We start from the raw sequence: 20,397 nt of genomic DNA on the forward strand, positions 1-20,397 counted from the left end.
TATATAAAGCATAGTTTCTGTATGTGGGGACATGTGATTTATTAATTAGAGTTCTTTTTTATCCCAGTTGTCTCTAATTGCACTACTTGTTGAGAAATATATTACACAGACTTCTTATACCTTATTCACTAACATAATAAAAGTACTTGCTTTTCTTGCCTCTGCAATATAGTGGATATTGGGGAAGGGCGTGTTGTTTACCGCGGGAGCAAGTTACTATCGCCCTGCTCTGAACGTGTTTCAGCTTTTTTTTTCATTTGCGAAGTATATGCAAAACTTTTTAATTTCTTTTTTAAAAGTAAAATCGGGTGGGGGGGAGTTATATGGGAGTAAGTACGGCATTTCAATTATGGATAAGTACATTGGTACCTTCTTTAAACGGAAAAATATATCGGATGACAGTGATAATACAAAACGAGTTTGTAATGACAGTTTGTGTGTAGTTTCTGAAGAGAAAGAGGTCTGTAGCGAATCCACAGAAACACAGAATTCCCATCAGTTGCAATGCGATAATATTAATACGCTTAACGAAAGGAAAGATTTGCTGACTTACGGGACACCGGACCAGTGGATCACATTCAAAGGTTAATACAATTGGTTAGTTTGTAAGAACATTTTTCTGTTTTGTGACTTTTCTCCCTTTATGGTAATTATGTCTACATTATTGTGTTATTATTCAACAATTCTTTACAGTTTTGAATGTGTATATAAAATCAATATCAACAGTAGCCTGGTTACGAACGCGTGATGAAAGGGACGGGGAGGTTTGGAGCTTTCCGGATAGTATTCAAAAGGTAAATACAATTGGTTATTTTGTATAGGGCCCCGAAACTTATTAGTTTAGAATTTAACCACTGCAGTGGCGCACCCAGGGAGGGGGAGAAGGCCCCTCTCCCCCCCCCCCCAAAAGGAAATAAACACTAGAAAAATGTTCCAAAAATCTTTTCCTAATTAAAATTCTTTTTTTATTATTTTATTTATGTTGCGTCTTCTATTTCTATACTACTTGTCATGTATTGGCGATCACTGCAGATGCTCAGTCATAGGTCGTATGCAATGCGTTGTGTGCATTCGTAAATCGTCTACTCAACTCCCCCCTCCCCATCAAGATTAAATCTTGAATGCTCAGGCCCCCTCCAAGATTAAATCCTAAGTGCACCACTGGTACTTGCCATGAGCTCAGAATTTTTGTTTTCGGTCCTCTCGCTTATTTTCTCTTGTACTACATTAGCTGTTTCAGTTTTGTTTTTAGATATTTATGCAAAGCCCTGCTTTGTTTCTGAATATCGAGTTCTTTTTCCGATTTTCGTTTGCGATGTTCTGCGCCTGATAGTTTTTTTTTTAATCAAAGGATCTCTTTAGTATGAATTAAAAAAAAATTATACTGAATTTTATCAGACATATTGGAATGTTAAAATTATTTTCTAAACCAAATCCTAATAACTGTATCAAAAAGTATTATTAACAATCACTGCACAACTGTATTATCAAAATACATAAATACACTCAGTATTTATGTGTTTTGATTCTTATTTCTTTAACTGGTTTACGCTTAACCAATTATCTCATTATGATTGTTTGGTCTCATTGGTTAAATGAGATTTACCGTCAGTCAAGGTCAACTCACGGCCAACAATGGAATCGGAAATAAATGCAAAATAGGTGTTCTACTTTAGTCACGTCGTCTGATATTAACACCGACAGTGCGATATTAAACGCAAACATAATACTACATCATTATGATTATGATTATTTTTAAAGAATATGCAGTATAATGAAGTTTTATTATATAAAAATTTAACTAACGACTTTCTGAAGTCTGATTTCAACAGAGAAGGAATAAATGACTTTTTTTTATGATTTATTTTTCGTATATTTTGCCGGTCCCACAAGCTTGTCGCCCTGTGCAAATGCACGTGTTATACCGTCGGTAGAGTCGGCCCTGCTTATCCTGCTTATCCTTATACTGATAACCCGCTGGAATCACTCCAATCCTATATCGAATACTTCATCTCTCTCTCTGCCAACTACATTCCAATAATTTAATATTTCACTCTTTTCGCTTCTTTCGTGCAGGGAAAAAGTTGACTTTTCTTTAATTTCTTTGGAACCTTAATTATTTCCTTATAATATTACTTAGAATAGTGTTAATATAGTATGTCAAGGGTTTCATAACTCTTCGGATCATTCCTAATTTAAAATTTACTGATTTCACAATCACCAACAGAAAAACACTGATGAATCGCTTATTAAATCCTTCCATTCCTATAAAGATATTTAATACTGGAACGTTAAGCAAAATTTTCTCCCACGTATTTGGAAAATCTGTATTCGGTACTACTTGAGATCTACTAGACTTCCACAATCGATTTAAAAAATAATTTTATACTGAATGTACATATGCTTAACATTTGTCACTAGGGGTGCGATATTACGAAGGCCATCTTGTTTTTTATAGGTTTATGTGCCGATTGGAGTATTTATTAGGTGGAGTGTGTATGCATGTATTCAACATTTTACAATGGTTTCCCTGGTGTTTGTTTAAACTAAATCTGTTGATTGTAGTTAAATGTCCCTGTAATTGCATATGGAAGAGAATACAGATGCACTCCCGGAAAAGTTGTCCTTCTTACCAGAAAAGAACGCACCGAAAGTGTGTTGATTACAAGGATAAGTGTATCCCTGTTAAGCTCTTGGATGTAGTGTCGCTTGCGATGCAATTATCTTATATTAGTCTATAAAAAAGAAAAAGAAGCAGTGGCCTTCTTTTACACTGATAGCGCTAAAAATAGTATTTTTTTGCCATATGCAGGGCAACCGGAATGAAAAGTTTGTGTACTAGAGGGTAGCATATTTGCGGAGTGTTTTATGTTAATTTCCATTTCGTAAAGAGCCGACTAGATGTTTTTGTTTTTGAATTCAACTTGTACTCCATTTAATATTTTATTTCGACGATTTAATTTATGTCTAATCATTAAAGTGATGTTTGATATATGTTTACAGAAATGATATCATGCGGTTGTTTATACATAACTTGTATGATTCGGCTATTTCTATTCGGTGGATGTGTAGAACGATGAAAGAATTTCTTCCAACATACAACGCAATATTTTTTCGAAATTGACTATTTAGAATTTAAGTTATCAGATATTTATTATGAGTAACATATGTTCAGTTTCCTGATGGAAAACACAACATCCTTGTAGTAGTTTTTTTCTTATCCCCATTCCTGCAAAACGTAGTGGCTGGAGTGGGTTACTTTTGGAAAGTGACTTTAAGTTAATGGTTGTTTACCGGAAAGACCTTACTGATTTAGATACAAAGTCTAAAACCACGGCTGCACAGACAATAGACCAGACTTCTAATGAAGGGGAAAAGGCTACAGGATCTCAGAATTCCATGGCTCCTCGAGCCATCCTGACTTCCCGGCCGAATTCACATCCTTTTCAGGAGCGTCACTTAATTTTGGATCAGTCTGTAAAAGTAGGACGTTCTGTAGCCAGGTGCCGTCCAGCACCAAATAATGCAATATTTGATTGTAAAGTACTGTCTAGAAATCACGCTTTGTTATGGTATGAGAATGGCAAGGTAAGACTATTTATTTTTTAATGCTTACATGCTTCATGATATAGATTATTTTAGTTTACTTTATTCAAAAAGAAACCATATTTTCTTTTATTACTATGTAATTTGCTATAGAATATATTCTGTCGTTAAATTAAATGAGTTGTAGAAATGTATGAGTGATATGTGATGGCAAAATGGGAGCTAAACATTATGACATAAGTGAGTATGGATAACTTTTTTTTCCTAGAATGTATGCATTGCTAATGTGCAGTTGTATATGCAGTATTTTTATAAGCTTATATTTTGAGTTGAGGAAGTGTCAAACATGTATCTTATTTCTCCTGTGGATTTAAATTTGGAGACAAGCAAGCCCATAGACTTTAAATTAGAACCCCCACCGCTGAACTTCATTGCTAAGCCTGACATGGAGAATTTTACTTTATTTTTAAGTTACTAAAGAGTAATACTCTGACTGACTCTGGCTGGTGAAAATGATAAAACAAAAATGGAACAACAAAATAATGAATATTGCAACCTAAGATGATTATTATACGGGCACCTCCATGGAGTCCAAAGACTTATTGCAGGAGACCCAATCTAACTCTCCTTGAACCCATTAAGAGAACAAAGCACTTGCAACTGACTCTGGCAACCCATTCCACTCATTCACCACTCCAAGCAAAAAGTCTAGTCCTCACACCCCTACTGACCACACCTTTATTCAACTTCCAGAGATGACCCCTTGTTCTGGTCCCTCTCTAGCCAAGTGCTGAAACATTTCCCCTGCATCTATCCTATAAAATCCTTTAAGCAGCTTAAATGTTTCTATCATATCCCCTCTTTTTCTCCTATCAACCAACTTCTGCAATCCACACACCCTCAATCTATTCTCATAGGGAGCATTCCACAGGCCACTCACCTCTGAATCTTCTCCACCGCTTCCTCGTCCACAAGAAACCCAGGGGCGGATTAGACTTGAGCACAGCAATCCAGATGTGGGCATATCAAGGCCTTATAAAGAGGAATAACAACTTCCTTGTCTTTACTTGTTAATGTGTTCTGTAATAGCCAAGTAATCGTATGGGTAACCTTAGTAATATGTCCTTTAAACTTTTAACTCTCTGTCTACCACCATCTCTAAATCTCTAGCTTCATCTATTTCCTGGTATATAGAGCCATCAGTGCAATACACAGCTTGTAATCTATTTATCCCAAAATGCATAACTTTGTTTCTCAACATTAAACTGATACCCATTAATTTTTCCCATACTGACAGCCTATTTAAATTGTCTTTCAAGCTCTCCACATCGCCTTGATTAACTATTAATCTACCTAATTTCGTATTATCGGCAAACAACTGAATATTTCCTTTCAGGTTATTTCCTATATCATATATACAAATTAAACAGCAACGGTCCCAGCACTGAAAACCTTGTGGCACACCACTAGGCATCTGTTTTTGCCTCGATTCTGCCTGTCCATATACCACTTTCTGCTATCTGTCCAGCAGCCACCCTCTTATCCACTTAACCAGTGTCATATCCATCCCCATTTGTTCTAATTTGTGTAACAGTGTTCCATGTGATATTCTGTCAAATGCCTTTACAAAATCCAGCAAAACCATCTTGTAGCAATTTCCTTTATCCAACTCAGTTGTTACTCCATTATAAAAAACTAGTAAATTACAAAGCATGACCAACCCTTCACAAAGCCATGTTGACCCTTATACAGTATCACATACATTCTTGAATTCTCTTTTTTTCCAATTTTTCTAGTATTTTTACCACCATGCCTGAGATACTGATCATTCTATAATTTGCTACTGTAGTCATAGAACCTCCCTTATGCAAAGGAATAATTTTGCCCTCTTTCCATTCCCTTCGAACTCTACAAGAGCTGAGACTTAAATTAAACAGCTTATTTGAAGGCATTGCCAGTTCCCTTGCACATTCTCGCAAAACCCAAGCTGATATTCCATCTAATCCCACAGCTGTATTTACATTGAGAACCTCCAATTCATCCACCTCTGTTTCCACATTAGTGTCTGTCACATAGGTTAAAGCAGTAACCTCACTAAGAAGATATATGCTTGCAAAGTGGTCACTCAGTAACTCAACTATCCACTTCCATCTCCTTCTGGCCATTATCACTCATTAAGGTTAATCTTTCATAGTCATTCTTCCATTCCATTCTTCCTCTTACTTGCCACATAACAAAAGAACTCTTTGGTATTTCCTTTGGCCTGCTTGGCTAAATTCTTCTCATAATCTGATTTTGTCTTCCTTGCCTGAGCCTTGTACTGTTCATGAGTTTGCTGGTCACCTTTCTCTTTATATACCTTCCACAGCATTTTCTTCTGCAGCTCATGCTTAATGATATTACTCATCCATCTAACTCTTACCGATTAACCCTACTTATCTGAGGTATACAATTTAACCTCTCTACCAGCCATGGTGAATGAAATAGGCGACACCAAATTGCACTTCTTATCCATGTCATTCAATGCATGTTGAGAATCATATCCAGATTTTGCTAGCTGTCTATAGACGTCATGGCCGGTTGGGGGTATTAATACTGCTTCCTCTAGATGTCCCTTAACTATATCCCATGCACTACTAACATCCTTACCCTATAGTGTTTTATGTCATGGTACAAATTTAAGCTTTTTCCTAAACTTAAATTAATCTATCAAGTCGAGACTTCATGTTACTTTCACCAATTGGAGGCAATGTTGTCACTTTGGTTATGGATCACCTTTACCTTCTGATCCTGTGATCAGGCCCAATACTCTCCAACCCCTAGTCCCCTCCATCACATGCTGCTTTTAGGTAATTATCTCTCAGCAGGTGTATAAATTTTATTTCCTTTCTGCCATGTGATCTTTCTTCCTTCCAGTCTGTATCTCTATAGTTGAAGTCCCCCATAATAATCACTCAACCTGTACTTATTGTACTAATTTGGCGATGCATGTCTTCCAGATCATCTGTGGAAGAATAAGACAAAATATACAGTTGGTTGTTGCTATTGCTATAGGCAACTGTATATTTTGTCTTATTGGTCTTAATCTCACACCAGTTGCTTCAAATGAACAGCCATCCTCCCACCTGTTTCCTGTTCTTTTAGGTTGGAATTCATCTGCTATCATCAGCATTACTCCTCCCCATCATCCTATCTACTTTACCTTCCCTGGAAATACTAAAACCCATCACATTCAATCCCTGTAACTACATTCTCTGCTGTTAGGCAAGTCTCATTAATGCCTATAACTTTTGGCGAGGTTGCACTAACCAATGCTAAAAACTCCTCCCTATTATTCCTGATATTTCTGGCATTAGTATATGGAAATGGCAACATCCCTTTATTTCCCCACCCATCTTTACTTTCTGAATTGACTACCCTATTTAATATTTTTGTTTGAGAGACTAGGTTCCTCACTTGGTCATTCTCACACTCACTCGCTTCTCGGGTGCCTTCACACCAGCTCATTGCTTTCACTCTAATTGCTTAAGTTTCCCTTGCATGTCAGCATGCTCGGTGAACAAAGCTCTCTCCAGACACCTAGCTCCAAAACCATTCAGATGCAGTCTATCTGCATTGTGCTAATCTTTCTTTCCTTCAAACAGAGATCACAGATCCACAAATTCTATATTTCTTTTGCACAATCTACGTATAGACTCATTGGTTATCAATGCCCTCCTCTGCGGTTCACCTCTATCATAGCATGGTAGGAGACTTACAATCTTCACCTTCTCACTCTTCAGTTTTGCCTCTTCTAACAACTCCTTTACATCCTCCCTCACAGAATACTTCTCGCCTTTCAAATTAGTTAGATATAATATTAAATACAGGTTGGCTTAAATTGCTATTTAAAATATTAAAGAAACAAAAAAGAAATTAAAAGAAACCACAGAAACTGAGAACTTCGATATAACATGTAGTAGCATCAATACAGACCAAACACCACAGGCATGCATTATGATTAAGTTTTATAATCTATTTCAGAAATATATTTATTTTTATATTTTGTTCCAATATTACAAATATTGGAACAAAAGAATAACAGACGTTAACAGAATGTGGAGAACCGACCAGGGCTTCTGACCTAATGTCCAATTCTCACCTTCTCGTGGTGCACCCTGTTGGGTATCTACTTTGATACTGAACGAACGAGGATGGGCTGGCAATTTGGGATTTAGCCGACCAAATTGTATTCTTATTGGTTAAACCAAAATAAAAAATGATGGTACAACATGACAAAATTTCATGCTGACAGGGGCGTTGCCCGGTTAAACAAGGCCCCCGTTGTTTTCGCCGGGGAACCAGGGCGAACAGCGAAAATTCAGCTACTGGAACAAATCTGAAAACAAACCCCAACTCAACATCACCAGAGTTAAAGATCGGTACTATCAACGTAAGAAGCCTGAATGGCAAAGAAATGGAGCTAGCCGAGGAATTAGATAAGTACCAGATCGATAATTAGATAAGTACCTTTCTGAGCAATAAATACAAAATGTTATATTCAGGCAATGACAATCAAGGAGTAGGAGTAGCCATAGAGAAGAAGCCAAAAGAAGGAGTAGCCATAGTATTCAACACAAAATACGAGGCTAATCTTCTTGAATGGCAGTCAGTCTCAAGTAGAGTCATGTGGACAAGTATGAGAATGGGGAACTGGACAATGAGACTTATTTGTGCCTATGGTCCCACAGAAGGTTCTACTAAGGTAGAAGTGGAGGAATTTTTTGACTCTTTAGAAAAAGCAACTGACACAATGAAAAAGGAAAAGTTGGTCCTTGTTGGGGATCTAAATAGCAGAGTAGGAAATGATTGTGAGACATACAAAAATATTTTGGGAAAATTTGGAGAAAAGAGCAAAGCTAATAATAATGGCAAATATCTGTTGGATTTCTGCTCAGGACATGGACTGGTTATTACTAACACCATGTTCCAACATAAAAATGTGCACAAATTCACATGGAGAGAAGAGGCTAGGAATAAGAAAAGTCTCATTGACTATGTTATTGTTGATAGTGATGTTTTCTCCCTGGTGCAGGACACCAGAGTGTACAGAGGATTTGAAATTGGAAGTGATCACTATTTAGTCTTGAGCAGGATAAAATTGAATTTCATATTGAAAAGAATAACATGTAAGAAAGTTTTAAAGCGAATAAAAGTTGAGCAGCTCTCAGATGTGAACTGTAGACTAAAATACACAAAGATTATTGAAGAAAAAATGAAAGAGTTTGAGAACAGGAATCAAACCTTGGAGATTCAGTGGCAAACTCTGAAGAAAACATTGATTCTGCCAGAGAGGAGTGTGGTGAGGTTGTGTGCAAGGATAAAAAAATCAGAACTCCCTGGTGGACACAGGAAATTAAAGAGCCAGTGAAGGAAAAGAAGAAAGCATATCAAAAGTTCCTGGCAAATAAGTCAGCTTTTACTCTTAGAGAATACAGAGACAAATGTAAGAAAGCTAAACAGTGTGTAAAACTAGCTAAACAAAAGTCATGGGAGGACTTTGGCAAGAATATAGAAAATAAATATCAAGAAGGTGAGAAAATATTCTGGAGGTTGTTGAAGAAGCTTAGGAATGGTGGAAAGAGTGCTGTAAAAGGAGTTAGAGATGATAAAGATGACATGAAAACTGGAGAAAAAGATATCCTTGAAGTATGGAGTAAATACTTTGAAAAACTGCTAAATGAAACAAGCAGTGATGACAGCACAGTGATAAAAAAATACTGACCAGGCATGCAGTCAGGAATACATATCCATACTTGAAGTAGAAAAAGTCATCAAAGGCTTGAAATGAGGAAAGGCAGCAGGAGTAGATGATATTAGACCAGAAATGCTGAAGTATGGTGGTATGAAAGTCTTAGCTGCACTGCATAGTTCATAAAGTCTTCACAGAGGGACGAATTCCCGATGATTGGAGTAGAGCTCTCATAGTACCCATATATAAAAAGGGAAATAAAACTGAATGTGAGAATTACAGAGGTATTTCCCTACTGAGTGTTCCTGGCAAAATATATGCAAGTATACTTGAGAAACGGTTGAGCAGAATTGTGGAAGGAAAGCTTGGTGAAGAACAAGCTGGATTCAGGCCAAATAGAGGCTCTCAGGATCAGATCTTCACTTTACGACAATTAGTCGAGAACGCATGTGAATATAACAAAGATCTGTATTTAAGTTTTGTGGATTTGGAAAAGGCATATGACAAGGTGCCAAGAGAGAAGCTATTCAATACGCTGCAGTTATATGGTGTCAATGCAGCATTATATCAAGCAATACTTAGTCTTTATTTGAGTTGTAAGTCAGCAGTTAGAATTGAAAGAAGTACAGGAAGATGGTTTAATGTTAAATCTGGTGTGAGACAAGGATGTACATTATCCCCTCTGTTATTCATTATCTATATAGATCACATTATGAAGGAAAGTGGTATTAAAACTGATATCAAAATTGGAGATGTTAATGTCAGCTCTTTGCTTTATGCAGATGATGTTATACTTCTAAATAAATCCGCTACAAGTCTGCAAGATTCTCTGACTAAATTGAATAGCTGTTGTACTAGATATGGTATGAAGGTCAGCAATAAAAAGACAAAGACAATGAAAATAGGCAGAATCATTGAAAATGTCAACTGTGTTGTGAATGGAGAACCTGTGGAACAAGTAAAACATTTCAGCTACTTAGGCACGATTTTTACTGAAGATAGTAAAAATATATAGAAGCCGGCAAAGGTTGGTCGATTGGTAGAGCCTCTGCTACTAATGGCTCAGTTAAGTAAGTTTGAGCGCGGTTAGTAGTTGGAAGGGGGCCAATCGTTCGATGCTGTCGGCACACTCTCCCTCGATGAGTCTTTGGACTCCCTGGAGGTGTCAAAATAATAATAATAATAGTAAATTAAATATAGAAATAGACAACAGAATCAGCAAAGCTGGTATGGTGGGAAGTCAATTGAATATATTCATATGGAATAAGAGAAAAATTAGTCGGAACACTAAATTAGCTGTATACAAGACAGTGTTCAAACCAGTTTTAACTTATGGATCTGAGAGCTGGGTCAGAAGTAAAACACTTGACCAAAGACTAGAGACTGTAGATATGAGAGTCCTGAGAAAGATTAGAGGCGTGAACAGATGGCATCAATGGCAATATCATATTAAAAACGAGGATATTAGGAAAGAACTTGACATTGTCAGCATCCAGGAATGCGTTAGCAGAGCTAATCTCAGGTGGTATGGTCACTTAAATAGAATGGGAGAGGAAAGATTAGCAAAACAAGTGTTCTCTGCCAGGTTGGCAGGAAAATCACCCAGAGGAAGACCAAGATATAGGTGGATTGATACGGTACAAAGTGCCTCAGAGGATAGAAATATAAGATCTGATAATGTTGGAGTCTTGACAAGTAACAGACTGATTTGGAGGAAAATTGTAAATAGGAAGTTAGTAATGATGTAATTTTTTCATGTAGTACTCTCATATCATGTACACCCCTTGAGGGTACATGGCAGGAATTTGATGATGATGATGATGATGATGATTGATTAAAGATAAACAGAGGCTATATAACAATAATTGCATTATATGCTTCAGAAGAGGAAAGGGAAGCTGATAGTATAGAATTCTTTGAATATTTACAAAATACACTGCTTGGAAAGAAGGCAACTAACACTATAGTGTGAGGAATAAACAGGCACAGTACCCACCTAAATAACTTATAAGATCTCCTTTTGCTGTAGCAATCCTACGTTGCATACTCTCCACAAGCATACAATAGTTATCAATCGGAAGTTTGGACCCACTCTTCCTGTAGGTATGTAATGAGGTCCTGGACTATTGTCAGGCGGATATCTCTTGACCTCATTTCTGTAAAGATGCTACAAAATAGGGAGCATTGCATTGTCCAGAATGTTCAGATACTTCTCAGAGTTCAGTATTTGTGACACTACAAACTGAGATCAGAGGTTAAACAAGGAAAAGGAGAACCATACCATCACACTGCCACCTCCACATTTCGCAGTTCTTGTTATGCATTCTTGTAAGAGAACCTACATCAGTCCATCTACTTGGCATAGGGTGTAGCATTTTTGTCACTCCATAACACAGCTTTCTAAGCTTCCATGTGCTACTGTTCTTTGCAGTACTAAAAGATGATATATGTTGGTTCAGGTAATTTGGGGCTTGCATATTATGGTCCTATCATGGAAACTCATGTTGTGAGCCTCAGTTAGGAATGTGTTTTGTGCAGATTAATGTTCCAGTCGATGCCTAGAACACTGCATTCAACGTGTCAGTTGACAAATGGTGGTTTTGTATATTATTCTTTATGGCACCCCATGGTCACCTTCAGTGAATGTGGTGGGTCATCCACAGCAGGTAGCACTTGCAGTTGACTCCCCGCACTTCTATCTCAGTATGGTATTGCTGATTGTTGACTGGATTTGGCCCAGTTTGTCAACAATTTGCCAAAGAGATAGGCCTGCAACATTCATCCTATCACAACTCCTGTTTCAAACTTTGCCAGTTCCTTTCTTGCAGCCATTTCACCCAAACACAGTTGCATTGACTTAAGAGCATCATATTCCACCACTTTATACCAGTTACAAACATGACTCATTACATGGCAAGATACACCTTGTCCATGGAGTGTCCATTGACTTCTTTCCAAGCATTGTATATGTAAAATGAATAAAAATGATCAAGTGATGTCATGAGGGATTTAAATGCAAAAATTGGTAAAACAAAAATTAATATATGTGGAGAGCATATTCTGAACAAAAATCGAAACAAATAATAGATTTTGTTGTGTATAATCCTAAAGTAATGAATCCTTATAAAGATAATACATAAATTTACCTGGTCAGCATAGAGGCTGTGATTAATCACCAATTGCTTCCTTGTTATCATCAAGTGGGGGATACAAGATGATGTAATAATACTACATGAAATGTTTGCATCATTACTGACCTCCTATTGTCAGTTTTACTCCAAATTAATCTGTTATCTTTTAGCACTCCAGTATTTTCAGATGTTATATTTTGCGTTTTTTAGGCACTTCATACTGTATAAATTCTACTAGATCCTTGGTCTTCCTGTAGGTCATTTTCCTGACAAAAAATACTTTTTCCTGGTGAAAAAATACTTGTTTTGCTAACTAACATCACTGCTCTCATTCTTTTTAAGTGACCATACCACCTGAGATTAGCTCTACTCACAAATTCTTGAATGCTAACAATTGAGTTCTTCCTAATAATCTCATTTTTAATATAATTCTACTGCTGAACTTCCTTAATCTTTCGTAGAACTCGTATCTGTGGTCTCCATTCTTTGATCAAGAGTTTTATTTCTAACTGGGCTCTCAGATCCATAAGTTAAGTTAAATTTGAAACTATCTTGTACTGCTACTTTAGTATTTTGGCTAATTTTTCTCTTATTCAATATAAATTTATTCAAGTGGTCCTCACCATATCAACTTTTTTAATTTGGTTATTTATTTCTATATTTAATTTGACATTTTCACTAAAACCTTTGTCCAGAAAACTGAAATGTTGTTTTGTGTGTTCTTTATTCAGGATGCATTTGATGTTTTCAGTGTTTCTGCTTATTTTTGTCATGCTTTTATTACTGATATTCATACAAATTTATTACTGCATCTGTTCAAATTAGTCAGGAAATCCTGAAGACTTGTACTGGTGTTATTTAGAGGTATAACATCATCCGTATAAAGTAAAGAGCTGAGATGAACATCTCCAGTTTTGATATCAGGTTTACTACTGCTTTTCTTCATAATGTGATCCATGTGAATGGTGAATAACAGTGGCAATGTGCACCCTAGTTTCACATGTGATTTAACAAGAAACCATCTTCCTGGATCTCCTTCAATTCTGACTGCTGACTTACAATACACAGTCCATACTTGAGTTGTAAGTTAGCAGTTAGAATTGAAGGAGATCCAGGTATAATGTACTCGATATATTAGACTGGATGTAGCTTGTGTTCTCACCAAAGCAAGACCACCAAAAACCAACATATCCAATAGTGAATACAAAGCTCTACAGGAAATGAAGAAAAACAAAGAAATAGTAATCATCAAAGCGGATAAGGGGAATGCCGCTGTGGTTCTCAACCAAACTGACTACACAGGTAAGCTTAATGCTTTATTATTAGATCGGGCTACCTACCTCCCTATTGAATATAATCCCACCAATTCACAAATCAGAAAACCCCATAGGCTCCTTAAGAAGGTCACTTCTTGGCCTGGGCAAATTAAAACCTTTTAACTTTAGACCCCCCCCCCCTGTTTATATGGACTTCCAAAAATACATAAACAAAATGTGCCATTACGTCCCATAGTGGCACAAATTAGCCAAACATTTAGCCAAAGAGCTCACAAACTGTATGCTGGCAACACACCATCACACATAAAAAACTCAGCCCACTTCAAAGCCAGTATAGAAAACCTTACACTCGAACATACTGACATAATAGTCAGTTTTGACGTCTCCTCCCTCTTTACAAATGTTCCACTCAAGGAAACCTTACAGCTGATCCAAGCCAAATTCCCTTCCGATATCTCAGCCCTATTTCAGTTATGTGTTCGCTATTTCGTTTGGCAGGGAAAATTCTACAAACAGATAGAGGGGACAGCCATGGGTTCACCACTCTCTCCACCCCTGGCTAACTTCTTTATGAAGACTTTTGAAGAGAATGCCTTAAACTCTGCCCCACAAAAACCTACTATATGGCTTCGATATGTTGATGATGTGTTTGCTATTTGGCCACATGGCTCAGCAGATACACTCCTCTCCTTCTTAAAACACTTAAACAACCAACACCCCCGAATCAAGTTCACCTTGGAAAAAGAGGATATCAACAGCCTCCCTTTCCTAGACACACTAATCACTCGCCAGCATGATAGAACCTTGGTTTTCTCATTTTATAGAAAACCCACCCATACAGGCAGGTACATTCACCAACAATTCCCCTCCCCCCTTGCAACAATATGGTGTGATTAAGACACTACATAATAGGGCTAAACTAATCTGTTCAAATGATAATGCCCTAACCACTGAACTAAATCACATCCTTAACATTTTCTCAGCCAATGTCTACAACCCCCCAAAAATCCAAAAAATACTAATTCTCCCCCCCCCCCCGGTCACAATAAAGATTACTCTAAATCAGTGATTTTCAACCTTTTTCATAACACGACACACCTAGACTAATTATTAAAATTCTGCAATGCACTAAAAATATATTTTTTTGATGATCTGGCAAAAAAATAGGCATAATTTTGATTGATTTACACACACAAGAAGATGGAAGACCAGACGCTAATAAATAAATGCGCAAATTACGATATTATTTCTTTCAATTAATTTGTTTTCATAAATCTCGTGGCACACCTGAAGACCTCTTGCAGCACACCGGTTGAAAATCGCTGCTCCAAATCACTATTCCCTACATCCGGGGCACCTCTGAAAAAATAACCATAATCCTAAAAAAAATGACCTGACCTCTTGTTACAAACCATATAGAAAATTAACATCCCTTATCTGCTCCACAAAAGACCAACCACTACTCCTAGACCTACCTGGTGTTTACCAGGTCCCTTGCAGTTGTAAGCTGTCCTATTTTGGCCAAACAGGCAGGACAGTGAATATCAGAATTTCAGAACACAAGGACTACATCCGGTTTCACCAGTACAGCCACTCAGGGCTTGCAGACCATGCTCTGGATACTCGCCACAGAATACGTTGGAAGAAAGTTTAAATTTGAAAGACTATTCATAGAATCAGCCTCAGCCCTAAAAAAAACTTGCCAAACTCAACAAATGCATGAGACTGTCCCAAATTTGGGAGATTTACATCATGAGAACATCAGTCCAACGGCCAAGAATACCTAATATAGCCCACCAGGGGGCACCATCAGGACTTTAGGAAAAACAGTAGTTTTGTCTCTTTGACCTCATTTGCTGTATTAGTGTCTGCGTGCACATGTCTTAGTCTTATGTTCCCATGAAGATGGCAATGTGATGTTGCCGAAATATTGGAAGTACTGTATTTGGCAGCGTATAAGACGCACCCCTTTTTTGTACACATTTTTAGGAAAAAAACTTTATCACTGAATATTATAATGAATTTACAGTATTTCAAATATAAAGTAATAAGTAGGTCTACTTTCAACAAATACCTAATCTAACTAGGAAAGAGTACCTACCTTTTAATCTTCTTCGTCAAAATCCAGAAATTCATCAGAATCTGAGTCCTCATACAACAAATTGCCCTCTTTACCATCCAGTGCATGACTAATTTTACACTTCTTAAATGATTTAACCACTATCTCAGTTTTCACAGCTTCTCATGAAGCTTTGATCCACTCACAAACTTGCGAAATGCTAGGCCTCTTCCTTCTTCCTGATGGCGTAACCTCAAAATCTGAAGACTGCATCCAGCAGTCTTCTGGATCTTTTGTATATTCATCGATATTTTGATCAAGGAAATTGGAAAAAATTCTATTTGTTCATTAAAAATTAATCATTACTATTTTTTTAAATTATTCAAAATGAATGGGTGTAAAGATAAAACAAAATTGATACGAAAAAGCATTTCGCTCAACATTAAAATGCAGGTGATAGGAAAAAGGTGAACATCAAGTTAACATTGGAGCTGCCTTTAAATTTGTCTACTTCTACTATATTAACGATTTTAAAAAAACAAGGACAAAATTAAGTGTTCAGCACCTACTAACAACATCTTCTGTGACAAAGGTAACCCCATCCAGAAGCAATGTTTTAGAGGAAATGGAGAAACGTCTTTCCATTTGGATTGATGGTGAAACCAAACACAACATGCCATTAAGTCAGGCAATAATCACGGAAGGCCAGAAGTATTTTTAATCATATTTAAAAACAAAGAGAGGATGCGAGTGAACACTTTGCAGCTAGCAGAGGTTGGTTTGATAGATTTAAAAAAAGAAGCAAACTCTAAAACATTCAAATCACCAAAGAAGTGGCGAGTGCAGATACTGAAGCTGCTTCAGTCTTTCCATCAACTTTCACAGCCATAATCAAAAGAGGAAATTATCCTCCCGAACTAGTTTTTAATGTTCATGAATGGGACTTTTCTGAAAGAGAATGCCGAAGTGCACATTTATATCGCGCAAACAAAAGCAAGGATTCAAAGCTGCAAAAGATCATTTAGCCCTTCTTCTGGGCCATAATGCCAGTGGTGATTTCAAATCAAAACCGTTGTGTGTATCATTCCAAAACACAAAGAGCCATGAAAGGAATTTTAAAATAGAGTTTACCTGTGATTTGGGAATTTAATAGGAAATTTTGGATTGCTATGGATATTTTTCAACTTGGTTTACCACACATTTTTGTCCATCTGTAAAACGCTACTGTGAACTTAAATAAAATTGAACCAAAAGCACTGTTACTGACTGATAATGCTCCAAACCATCCTACCCACTTGTCCAACTTAAAATCTTGCATTCCGCTTGCACCCAATACTACATCATTAATCCAGCCAATGGATCAGGGAGTCGCATCAACTTGTAAAGCATTTTATCTTCATCGCACATTTCAGCAATTTACTGATAAAAAGACGGCGAAAATAAAGAGTCAATGATGCAATTTTGGAAGAAATATAACATCATGGATGCCATAAGCATGTATGAAAGAAGTGTGGAAGAAGGTATGGCCGGAGATATCCAAGGATTTTCAACAAGAATAGCTCATTGTTGACCAAATTGTCAACCTAGTCAATATAGCAGGACTAGGAGATGTAGATGAGCAGGATATTGAGGAGTAGCTGCAGGTTTCTGGTGAGAGCTTTACCAGCGATGACCTTCAAGAACAGGCAGAACCTGAAAATAGTGATTCTGAAATCGAAGAACCCAAAGAACTTGCTACAGATTTCCTCAGTAAAAGTTTGGTGAGGATAAAAATCGTTGATCAATTTGTAGCAAATGATCCAAATTTTGAAATTAGTGCAAAAGCAAGAAGAGGCGTTTTGGATGCGATCTCTTGCTACTGACAATTGCATAATGAGAAAAAAAGAAAATGACAAATTACACTTGACAACTTCATCACTAAAAAAAATCAAGAATTTTAGAAGAGCCAGAACCTTCAACAGCAGAAAAATAAACTTTGTACATGATTTCTTTGTACGTATGTATATATTAGGCATGTCAGACGTCCCGTATATATGGGACTGTCCTGTGTTTTACATTGAATTTTGCTGTCCCGTATTGTACTTGTAGGGACAGCTTAATGTCCCATATTTTAATGAAAAGATAATTATAAATATTATGTTAAGCAATTATAATTTTTAATATTCTTTTCGAATAATCCAACTTAAATTGATTTGTAAGCCATAAAATGCTGACAATTCAAGGAAATTGTGTTTACAGTGGTGACGGTCCCTTTCATTGGTCACTTTTTATTTAGTATAAGCATTTTATTTATAATTCTGTACAGATATATTGCATTTGCTTATTTTCAAACAGTTCTTACTTGGACATTGTATGGTGTTATATTGGTACAGTACGGATGTTATTTTAATAATTATTAAAAAATAATATCTCGCCTTTTTCAAATGTGTGATATTTGGTTAATACATAAAATATAATTAAAGTTAAATTAATTTTTGTTTCTTTCCTTTAGCCCTTAACAATACCAAAACGAAAGTGCGTTTTTAACAATGGTTATTCGAAAGAATGGAATTTTATTGCCAAAGGAAAACATGCCGAAGTTGAATGTAAAATCTGTAGACGACGTTTAGCATTGCACATGGGGTACGATCGGATGTTACACAACACATTAATACTCAGAAACACAAATTGAGTATTTCGAGTGTTGCTGAAATAACTATGGCATTTCATGGCATAAAGCATCATCATTCTTTTAATTCTAATGATTTCAGCAGCAAACTTGTTCCTATAATATTTTCGCACTCCCAAATTGCCACAAAATTTTTGAGTGCCGGAACAAAATCAACTTCAATTATAAAAATGTGTTAGCTCCGTACAGTGTAGAAAAAATTAAGTAATTTAGAAGAAGTGCAATATTATGGTATCTCGGCTGATGCAAGTAATCACAAAGCTGAAAATTTTTTTCCCTTAATAATTCAATATTTTATTTTATTAGGGATAATGGTTTACAAACTAAATTGTTACATATTACATCTTTGCAAAATGAAACGTCAGATACGATCACAAATTTCTGCATCAAAACTTTAAAACAGCATTCAGTAGATGTAAAATGTATTGCATTTTGTGGAGACAATGCAAATATGAATTTTGGAGGACTACTTTGTGGCGGGACAAATAATATCTTCGCAAACCTTAAATTAAATACTCCTGTAATAAAAATTTGGAAGGAATTGGATGTCCAGTACATATATTGCATGCAAACTGCAGTTGATGTATTATCAGTTAATGCTGAGGCAGTTATGTAAAACTCTTTAGGTATTTTAGCAGTGGCGGCCCATGAAATTTTAAGTGTGGGTTCTGCCTATACAAAATTATTTTTTTCCTAATCAGTAACCAATTTATTAATAAATAAAAATCTACAGATTTATTTATTAATAAATTGGTTACTGATTAGGAAAAAAAAGAATTTTTTTAAAATTATTTTGTATAGGCAGCACCCCCACTAATAGTTCAGACCGACTTAAAGTTCTGTGAATTTGTGAACTCAGAATATCAGTCTCTGTTATCTTATTCTAAAACACGCTGGCTCTCATTAAGAAATGCAATAGAAAGAATTATACATTTGTTTGAGGCACTTAAATCGTTCTTTAATTTGGAAGAAAAACTATCAAAATTTTTGGTAGTCTTTAACAATCCATTAAGCAAAGTGTATTTACACTTATTATATTGCATGCAATGTATTCTTAATAAAAAAAATTTTGAAAATTGAAGGAAAAAAATAAGTGTTATAGAAGTACTCAGTGTCTTACAAGAAACTTTAGAATTAACAAAGCAAGAGAGCTGTTGAAAAATTTATTCCAACCAATTTTGAAGACAGTTCTTAATGAAATTGAAATTTCAAAAACAATGAAAGATAATTTTTTGAATGAAGTAGAAAATTTTTATGGCACATGTTACAATTATTTGCAAAAATGGATAACTCCATTTGAGCACTTTAATATGTTTATGTAGATGACTTTTAAAAGAAATTCCATGTTGGAAACAAATTGAGAATACCTGTATGTATTTAAAATCTAAGGACATCAACGAATTATTTGATCAGGCAGTACTTCTCAGAAAACTTTTTGAAGAAGACAACAATGAGGAGTGGTACAAGAAATCTTGCTATGAAAAACGGACGGTTATATTAAAACAAATTAAATTTAAAGAACAGTATTCTGAGTTGCTCAAATTGCGTGAATACAGGTAACATTCGTATAACACAGATGTTAGGTTCCATAGAAATGCTGCGTTATGCGAGACTCAGATTGCATAGAAAAAGTAGGGTTATGTTCCAAAATCGTTTTTTTTTTTTTTTTTTTTAATTATATAAACAACAATGACATATCCAACAAAAAAAAATTTTATTTAATTCAGGTAAATCATGCAAGTTAAGAAAACATATAAACTATGAAACAAATACTTAGTGTATAAAAATTACAAATTGTTGGTAAACTTCATTGCACATAATGCATAAATGTTTTACGCAAAATAAAATAAAGTGCATAATTTAATCGTCATCACTGTTTTCAAAAATAACATTTCGTAGATGTTCTTTATTTACAAGTGGCTGGATATCATCATCCCTTGAAATCTCATGGACATCATTTGTCTAATTTTCATTGCATACTTTGG

The 20,397-nt window shown here is 35.9% G+C and overlaps 1 protein-coding gene across 3 annotated transcripts in view; it reads left to right on the forward strand.

The window, feature by feature from the left end:
- Window positions 1-2,457: 2,457 nt before the first annotated feature.
- Window positions 2,458-20,397, forward strand: part of Slmap (Sarcolemma associated protein) — a 545,241-nt gene continuing 527,301 nt past the window's right edge. For all 3 annotated transcript variants that reach the window (XM_090409867.1, XM_090409869.1, XM_090409868.1), the window contains exon 1: window positions 2,458-3,588. In XM_090409867.1, the coding sequence (XP_090265993.1) occupies window positions 3,283-3,588 (306 nt within the window). In that variant the 5' untranslated portion in view covers window positions 2,458-3,282. The remainder of the gene's footprint in view (window positions 3,589-20,397) is intronic.

The sequence above is a fragment of the Typopeltis vanoorti genome, chromosome 20 (genome assembly GCF_054136105.1).
Source record: "Typopeltis vanoorti isolate ZY-2024b chromosome 20, IOZ_Tvanoo_1.0, whole genome shotgun sequence".
NCBI classification, from domain to species: Eukaryota; Metazoa; Arthropoda; class Arachnida; order Uropygi; family Thelyphonidae; genus Typopeltis; species Typopeltis vanoorti.